This window comes from Triticum urartu, chromosome 5A (assembly GCF_056163025.1).
Source record: "Triticum urartu cultivar PI428250 chromosome 5A, HENAU_Tu73, whole genome shotgun sequence".
Classification (NCBI taxonomy): domain Eukaryota; kingdom Viridiplantae; phylum Streptophyta; class Magnoliopsida; order Poales; family Poaceae; genus Triticum; species Triticum urartu.
The window spans coordinates 175,961,434-175,971,131 of NC_141877.1; the positions used below are offsets into that span (position 1 = coordinate 175,961,434).

Genomic DNA, 9,698 nt, shown 5'->3' on the forward strand with positions numbered 1-9,698 from the left:
AAACTACTCCTTGTTTTTTTAGAATTTAGAAAAATATTTGTTTGTTACAACATCAAAACTCTCTGTTATTTTAATTTTAATTTTGTTTTTTGTAAAAAAATACCAATAATACATGGCTCACTAACATTTTTTAAATTGCACTAATTTTACTATATGTGAACTTGCCCTTATTTTATATTCAAACTTCTCACCTGATTCCCATGTTCTTTTTGTAGCATGTGTTGCGAGCTACATCGGCGAGACTCAAATGCATAATTTTGTGTAGAAAGCATTGAAACCCAAACCATGTTGTATATTTTAGAAGAATGTGCTAGTAACCTTTTTTCTCTCACAAAAAGTCTATGAAGTACATAGACAGAAAAGAAACATGCCTCAATGTCTCCGTCTCTCTCCCTGAAACACAACCCTCGATTGAAGCACACAAAAAGAATTAGCACTCCACGAAGGTTATGCATTTTGGAGAAGAAAACTCCTTTTTTGCCATTTTTAAGGACCCATGAATCTGCACCGAAGTATCACAATACCGACTTTTTGGCACCCACAAATACACTACTGAACTTCGGGCAAAAGGTACTTTAGAAACAATACATAAGTTAACATAGTACAACAGCAGGGAAGCAAGATTTCTGGTACATGAGCAAATTCAAAGCAGCAGTGATCTGAACTTTTGTGTTCAAACTTAGTTTAGTTTGGTTCACAACATGAACTTAAAAAACTCTGCACATCATACATCTCAGCACGCAAGCAGCACACCCAGCGCACACACAAACACGAGCACACACGCACGCACACAGAGATTCTTTGTTAAGATCATTTTCTTTAAGACTAACAAAAAAAGCTAAAAGCAAGAGTGGAACATGTGATTCTGTTCTCACTTTGACATTAGAGAGCGTAGAACAAGGAGTTGCAGCCGAGTGCCTTTTTTATCTGAAGTTACATCTGAAATGTTGCTGCCACTCCCTCACTGTCTTTGTTTATGAGTTGCACTACATAAATGGATTCAAAAAACCTGAATCAGTAAAAGGATTTAACCAATAATCAAATAAGAACGACCTTTTGTGGTGTGTTGAGAGAACTTCCACAACTGATTTATTTTTAAAATCTAATGCCTTGTAGCAGCATTTTCCAGCTAGCATGTTGCGCGACAGAATTATCTAATGTATGTGAACCATGAAATCTGGAGTTAAGTGGAAACACCTACAAATTAGTTGAAGGTTTAATTATATAAATTTATTTTCTAGAGCAAAATGTAACCTCCACCAAAACCAGATTTTCCTAGGCCATTTGCACAAACAATTTTTGAGCACTAGTGTCACTATCGAAAACATCGACAGAAAAATGTAGTTGAATTTGGGACCACGGGTAACAAGTGAACTTCAATTTGTGGATGATGTTCGACTACAACTGTAGAGGAGAGCTACATCAGATGCTTTGTTTCATAATGGAAGCAGTTGAACGAGAAGGAATACCAAGAAAAAAGTGAAGTTCGGGTTTGGCATACTGGATCGTCTTACCATGGTGCCTAGGTGCGGCCCTCCTACTCCTCCTCGAGCAGGGCAAGACCAGTGACTGCAGCTTGCAGAGAAGGGCATTGCTCCAGAAGGTGGCGCAGATGCCTAGAGGCGCCCCATTGATCGGTGGATGGTTGGTCGCGGAGGCTGGTGAGGGACCGGCGAGTGCACCTAATTCACATTGAGAAAACATAAAAATTGACTTCTGCCTAAGCTTCTCTACATCTAATGTTAAGAGTAACAAAAACATTTTTTATCATGCCAAATTGAGAGAGAGAGAGATTGAGAGGGCAGCATCAACACATGCCCAGAAGCTACAGCACGTAGAGAGTCTGAGTAGGAGCTCCCTGTCGGCTTTGAGCGAGCTAACTACAAGAGTTGAACGGTGTGGAGGTGCTGCATTGAACTGCAGCATCCCATGTACCCGTCGGCATAGGTCCCCATGCGGAGGTCGGTGACATGGCGATTCTTTTCATTCCCGGAGTTGTTGCAGGCAGCCACGCGCCGGAGCGGGGGCTCCAACTTGTGGCAAGGCGGAGGGCGCACATGGCTCCGGCGGCAGCAGATCCTGCGGGGTTGATGGGGGCATCTACTACGGATCTTACCAGGTTGGTTGGATGGGGGTAGCCGTCGCGTCGGTCGGGGACAAAGAGCCGCCGCCGTCGTGGAAGCAGAGGAAAGGGAGGCCACTATTGCGGTTGAAGCAGGAGGGAGGACACGGTGGCGACGCGGTTGGTGGCCGGGGCCACGGCGGCTGCAGTGAGGACAGATGGCGGCGATGGCGGGATCTTGGGGTGGCGGCGGGATCTGGTGACCCTCGAGGTGCTCCGGGAGGTGGTGTGGCGCCGTCTCCACCGGATCCGCTGGGAGCAGGGGTACGGCCGGGGGCGGGGCGGCCACGGCGGTGTCGGACGGGAGCGGGCGGCGACGGAGGTGCCGGACGAGGGTGGGGCTGCTGTGGCGGTGCTGGCCAGGGGTGGGGCAGCGGCGGAGGTGTCGGCCGGGGGCGGGGTGGTCGCGGTATCGCTGCTGGGGCGAGTGTTGCGATTGGATCGGGGAGGTGGGTGGTGCGGGAGTGGGGGTCTTTTTTCCTTCTTATCTTGATTCTGTAGTTCGGGAACATCCCATCGGGCCGTATAGGGCTGATCGTGATCCAAATAATTATTCTGATCTCGGGATTATAATAGTGTTACTCTATATATACAGCCGGTCTATTCTGTTAATATTAGTTGAATAACTATTCTGATAACACTTCCACACTGCACGCTCAACGTAAGTGCACGTTATTGTTTGAACCAAGTGTGCTGTAATACTCATGCGAGTGAACTTCTCGTCGCAAAAAACTGCATGCTCTGTTTTTCGATACCTTTTTTGCTCTAGCTTTTTAACCGTTTATCGGAACGAGACATGTAATATACCATTGAAAAGCTATGAATTAGGCGATACTTTGCCATGTTGAACACTTTTCGAGATTCCTCACGGTTTAAGAGCAGTTTTGAAAATGGTGCGACGTACGACGTGTGGCAGCGAGCGTTTTTCGCGTTTTTTCCTAAATCGCTCGTCTGAATGGAGCAAGTGATACACCGTTGAAAAGATATCGTCGAGGCGCATCTTTTTCATATCTATTATTTTCTCTAATTCGTTACGTTTCAAGAGCAGTTTCAAATTACTAAATCGCGGAACTCTGTTTTTCAAAAAAAATCAAATTTTTGTTACTGTTTTCGCCCTAGTTTTTGAACTGTTTGTCTAAACGAGGCGTGTGATACACTGTTGGAAAGCTATGGATGAGGCGCAACTTTCATATGTTGAAATGTTTTTGAGATTCCTTACGGTTTTAAGTCAATTTTGAAAATTGTGCGGCGAACGACGAGTGACAACGGCCGTTTTTTCATAAAAAATTTCAAACCGCTCGGCGGAATGATGCAAATGATACATCGTTGGAAAGGTATCGATGAGGCGCAACTTTTTCATGTAGAAGAGACTCTCTAATTCCTTACGGTTTAAGAGCAGTTTTGAAATTACTAAAATGTGGATATTTTGTTTTTTGCAACACCAAAACCGACGTGTGTACTGCATCAGATAGAAGAACGCACTGCTTCGGTCAGAAAACCGCACTGCATCAGACAGTCAAGCAAACTTCATGAGTTGTCTTATTGGGCATAAATTTTCTCAGATGAGCTTTCTTGTGAGTTTTTGTTGTCATTTTTTTATGAACGACAAAAGAATGCACTACTTCAGACGGAAAGCCGTAATGCATCAGACAGTCAAGCAAACTTCATGTTTTGTTTTGTCGGGCGTAAATTTTCTCGGATGATCTTTTTGTGAGTTTTTTTTGTCATTTTTTTATGAACGATAGAAGAACGCACTACTTCAGGCAGAAAACCACACTGTATCAGACAGTCAAGCGAACTTCATGATTTGTTTTTTCGGGCGTAAATTTTCTCATACGAACTTTTTGTGAGATTTTGTTATCATTGTTTTATGAACGAGAGTGGACCACAGAGACGAGGGCAAATGAACCGCGACATATATCAAAGTGAACCTCATTGCTATCTTGTTGTTTCATTTTAAAAAATCGCACTTTCATGTTGGGCGCAAGTGAACACCATCACTCTCAAAAGTGAACCACATCCGAGGACCAAACGCACTGCAGTTGTTGATTTTAGTCAACTGAATTTTGAAACACGCGAAACAAACTGCACTTCATACAGAGGGGTAATGAGCTGCTACACACATTTCTAGTGAACTACTTCTTTTGTCCTCGGAGACAACGGTACTGCAGATGGAATGAAGTGTACCACATGGTCAAATTCATTGGACCGCATGGTGAAGACTAGAGAACTCCATTTTTACAGTTAGTGAAAGTAAACCCCGCGACAGAAACTAGTGAAGTAAATCTAAAAGGAAATTAACTTCTGTGTGATGGTTTTTTATTGTCGTTACAAAGGAAACCACAGGAGCGCACTGCACGCATACACACACCGCATTGCAAGCATACACATAAGTGAAACCACCATGTGTGACAATACAAATTGTTTTCTCAAAAAACATGACCGATGGGATGGACTACACTTTTTAAATAGCAAGCAAACCACAAGCATCGTTACAAATAAACTACATTTTTTACATAGCGAGCAAACCACAAAAAACTGGGAATTTTGCACAATATCCTGCCCAAACAGAAGCGAACAGCCTGCGATCACCGTCCTATAGAGCAGAGCAGGTACAGGGGTGTTGAAAGTGGACCACACATTTTTGGGGAAAATGAACCGCGCACACATGTTGGATGAGCTGAAAAAGATGCAAAGATTTCATCCATAGACTAGCCTCGCCACACACTTCTTATCCTTCCACCACCGTATGTGCCTTTTCCCTTTTATTTCTTCTTTGTGCGCACAAACAAGCTACAGCAGCAATATTCGACGGTAAAATCAGAGGAGAAAAAAGCTAAACAGTAGATACTTCATGGGACAATAGTAGTTGCTTCAAAAGTCTGCAGCGGTGAGGAATCAATTCAGAGAGGAAAAAACTAACACTTGGTCACAGGATGGAGGCAAACCTGCAGTCGGCAGCAGAAGCTATGATGTTTAGAGATAGCAGCTAGCGGTGGAGCAAGCGGAGGCCACGAGCAATGGATCAAACGACCTCCTTGGGACACCGCCACCTGCTGCTATGCTCCCGTAGCTACTGCCGCTCGCGGGACTGAGATGGATTCAGTGTGTGCAGGCGGCCGAATCGTTCAGAGCTGCATGCCCGCTCGCTCTGAGCTGCAAGACACACACACCGCACAACGCCACCCACGAAATCAAACTGCATCGGGAGCCTCGACTGTCTTCAGGCCAGCTCACAGGAGGGAAGGGGATGCAGGAGATCTCGTCGGAGGCCGTCGGAGATCTCACCTGAGGAACTCACTGCCCGTGGTCCAGTGGTCGGGGGACGGCCGAATCCGTGGACGGAGAGCCACCGAAGTCGTCGGCCACCACGCAGCTGAGGGGGAGGGGCGAGTGGCCAGGGGTTGGGCGGCGCTGGCAGGGGGAGTTGGTATCTAGGAGGACGGAGATGGCTCACGGTAGCCCTGGTGGCGTGGGGATCCGGCTCCCCCGCTGGCCAGCGGCGAAGCGAAGTGGTAGGAGGTAGTGGTAGGGGCCGTGATTGGAGAAGGTGGAGGGGGCCTCGCGAGCAAGGGCGACAGCAGCACGAGGCAGTGGAGGTGGTGGGGCAGTGCCCGGCGGCGGAGTTGGGGGAGGTGTGACCGGAGTAGGTGGTCGGGGTGACGAATAGAAGGTGCGATGATGCCGACCAGGAGGTAGAGGAGTCGGGGTGGCGCCGGCTATGAGGAGGAGGCGTCGGGGCGGCGCCGGCCGGGAGCAGGAGGAGGCGAGGAAGCCGGGATTCGTTTCGGGTAGGACGCGCCGCGCGCAGAGAAGGTGGGGAGGGTGGGGCGACTGCTCGGGTGGTGCGCATCTCGCCGGAGAAGGTGGGCCGCGCTGGGCCGGCTTGGATTAGGGTAGGTGGCGTGCGGGAGGTGGGGTGGGGATTGGTTGATTTGTTTGTTTCGGGTGTTAGTAGAATAAGAGGAGGTGTTAGCAGAATAAGGTCTTAAGGGGTGTTATTAGAATAGACCCACCCTATATATATAACTTAAAGTGGCAAAATATTGGAAAGTTTGCTGTGGTTAGTTTATAGATAAAAGCAAGCAAATATACCATGTAATGAACATATATCTAATACAAATTAAAATGCCACGGAAAAAATCATCTTTAAAAAGTTTGTCATGGCATGTCTATGCATATAGTACAGAACTTAAGGTGCCGTGGAACAAAAGTATTTTTAAAAAAATGCTCCGTAAAAAATATGGCAAGTTTTTTTTTGAAAAATGGACACATGGAAAATTTAGGAGATTTATTCTTTAACATACATGGTGAATGTAGCAAATTGCCAAGGGCACATGGCAGATTTTAATATTTCTATTTAAAAAAAGATGGCAAAATTAGGAGTTTGCCATGGGCACATGGTAAAATTAGGAGAATTGTTCTTTGAAAGAGATAAAAAATTAGGAATTTTCCCAAGGGAACATGGCAAATTTAGGAATTTGTTTATTCAAAAACATGGAAAAATAAGGATTTGTACCATGATATAGAAGAGAAAATTGCATGCTACAAATATTATGCAACAAGAACTCTAATTGAAGTATATTTAGTTGCCAAGGTAAGACAATGACAATTACAATGGACAAATAAGACAAGCTGCCATATGGTTTGAGTTAGCAGTTTTTCCCCATGGCATACTAGGTGTTATCATCTAAAAATGGTACACGAAACTTTTTAAAACCCAGTTTGCCATCTTTAGACTTAACCACAACAATACAGATATAAGTTTACAACAAACGAATAATGAACAGAAGCCAACTCTAATGATGCCTGCAATTGAGCTAACAACGGATTGTTTTATCTTGTTCTTGTTTGTAGAATCAATCAAATCGTGTACTAAAAAACAAGAACATGAGAAAAAGATAAAACAACATGCCTCGAGCACTAAGTATGAAAGCAGAACTTGACCTAATTGCTGCCATAGACATCAGGTGCTAGTGCTATTTATCCATCTTTTTGTTCTTGACTACCAGGGTCGCCACCCTCAACAAAAGCCTCCACGTCAACATACACGGACGTGGATGCAGGCCATCCGGTGCGAGTGACATGGTGAGTCCTCGGAGAACCGACAACACAGCCTTGGCGGCTGATATGTCCATTTTGCATCCTGCTTTTATATTGATATTTATTGCATTATGGGCTGTTATTACACATTATGTCACAATACTTATGCCTATTCTCTCTTATTTTACAAGGTTTACATGAAGAGGGGGAATGCCGGCAGCTGGAATTCTGGGCTAGAAAAGGAGCAAATATTATAGACCTATTCTGCACAACTCCAAAAGTCCTGAAACTTTACGGGAGAACGTTTCAGAATATATAAAAAATATTGGGTGAAAGAAGTACCAGAGGGGGGCCACCCACCATCCACGAGGGTGGGGGCGCGCCCTACCCCCTGGGTGCCCCCTGCCTCGTGGGCCCCCTGGCAGCCCTCTGATGCCCATCTTTGGCTATATGGAGTCTTTCGTCGAGGAAAAAATCATAAGCAAGCTCACGGGACGAAACTCCGCCGCCACGAGGCGGAACCTTGGCGGAACCAATCTAGGGCTCCGGCGGAGCTGTTCTACTGGGGAAACTTCCCTCCGAGAGGGGGAAATCATCACCATCGATCCTCTCGCCGGGAGGGGGTCAATCTCCATCAACATCTTCACCAGAACCTCTCAAACCCTAGTTCATCTCTTGTATCCAATCTTTGTCCCAAAGCCTCAAATTGGTACCTGTGGGTTGCTAGTAGTGTTGATTACTCTTTGTAGTTGATGCTAGTTGGTTTATTCGGTGGAAGATCATATGTTCAGATCCTTTATGCATATTAATACCCCTCTGATTATGAACATGAATATGATTTGTGAGTAGTTACGTTTGTTCCTGAGGACATGGGAGAAGTCTTGCTATAAGTAGTCATGTGAATTTGGTATTCGTTCGATATTTTGATGAGATGTATGTTGTCTTTCCTCTAGTGGTGTCATGTGAACGTCGACTACATGACACTTCACCATTATTTGGGCCTAGAGGAAGGCATTGGGAAGTAATAAGTAGATGATGGGTTGCTAGAGTGACAGAAGCTTAAACCCTAGTTTATGCATTGCTTCGTAAGGGGCTGATTTGGATCCATATGTTTCATGCTATGGTTAGATTTACCTTAATACTTCTGTTGTAGTTGCGGATGCTTGCAATAGGGGTTAATCATAAGTGGGATGCTTGTCCAAGGAAGGACTATACCCAAGCACCGGTCCACGCACATATCAAATTATCAAAGTACTGAACGCGAATCATATGAACGTGATGAAAACTAGCTTGACGATAATTCCCATGTGTCCTCGGGAGCGCTTTCCTTTATATAAGAGTTTGTCCAGGCTTGTCCTTTGCTACAAAAAGGATTGGGCCATCTTGCTGCACCTTATTTACTTTTACTATTTGTTACCCATTCTCTTACTTATCGAAAAGACTATGATAGATCCCATATACTTGTGGGTCATCAGGGGCCTCCGACGTTGCGCTGCCCGACGATCACTGCGAATCCCTGCTCTGCTTCTCTCGACGCAAACCTCATCCTTGAGGCGTCTCCCGCATGACGCGTAATGCCCAGATCAACCCTCAGTCGCATGCTCCACGGCGCACCATCAAACTCGACTCAAGCATGGGCCACCCTAGGGTCGAGTTGGCGTCGGCAACCGCGACCACTCGGTGGATGCAGCGGCACGGCCCTAGCGCGACGAGCTTGTCCCACGCACGACCAGCTGAGGGAAGAGCGAGCAAGCCGTTGGTGCTCGCCAACCAATGGATCCACACCCCGGTGGTTGCCCGTCCTCGGCCTCTTCGTCTCCCAGGAGGCATACCCCCGACCAGCTCCCTGTCTGCAAATGCGGCGTCCCCGTCGTCAGCTTCCCTCGCATGCGTCGAGCGCGGAATCATGGAAGCATCGCGCTCGCAACCCTTCGCCGTCAACCTCGTCCTCCTTGTCACCCAGGCGGCGAACCTCGGCTAGGACCCCGTCTGCGAACATGGCGGCGGCAGAGCAGGGAGCGCGCGTGAGTTGTGGGGTGGGGGATGGGTGGAAGAGATAGAGGAGTGGCGTCGGAAGTGGATAAGCCTCATCCATCCATTCACTAAAGAGGAGCGATCGCGTAGAAAGCACATTTCAGGGCCCTCCCAATGCTCCACCTCGTACATGTGCTAAGCCTTCCACATAGTTATAAAATCTGATGTGGCAAGTTATTTAAGAGAAGAGAGATGGGTGTGGTGACTCCAGGAAGAAACAATGCTAAGCGTGTGAACCTAAGCAAAACATTTAAATGAAGGAAGCCCACCAATACATGAAGAGCTTTAGTTGCTAAATCATTAAATGAAGCAAGCTTAGCTACCACAAGTTAAGCACCTATGCATTGGGGAGTATAGTTGCTAAGCTATTTAATGTGCTTAGCACCTCATCTAAGCACCGATGCTTTGGCATCAGCCTCAACGAACGTTTGCTAAATCTGACTCACCCAGTCGCTAACGCGGAGATTCGTGCGGTTTAATCCAATGGCAATAAGAGTGT

At 46.3% G+C, this 9,698-nt stretch overlaps 1 protein-coding gene and 1 long non-coding RNA gene across 2 annotated transcripts; both read right to left on the reverse strand.

The window, feature by feature from the left end:
• Window positions 1–655: 655 nt before the first annotated feature.
• LOC125506863 (uncharacterized) lies at window positions 656–2,828 on the reverse strand. The gene is made up of 4 exons (XM_048671568.1): window positions 2,825–2,828; window positions 2,117–2,602; window positions 1,515–1,682; window positions 656–986 (listed from the first exon to the last, which is right to left on the reverse strand). The coding sequence occupies exons 1-4, from the start codon at window positions 2,826–2,828 to the stop codon at window positions 934–936; spliced, it is 711 nt and encodes a 236-aa protein (XP_048527525.1). The 3' UTR covers window positions 656–933.
• A 1,567-nt stretch (window positions 2,829–4,395) lies between these two features.
• LOC125508220 (uncharacterized) lies at window positions 4,396–5,993 on the reverse strand. Its single transcript, XR_007283265.2, has 2 exons — window positions 5,071–5,993; window positions 4,396–4,915 (listed from the first exon to the last, which is right to left on the reverse strand). It is a non-coding gene; the product is annotated as an uncharacterized LOC125508220 (long non-coding RNA).
• Window positions 5,994–9,698: the final 3,705 nt, after the last annotated feature.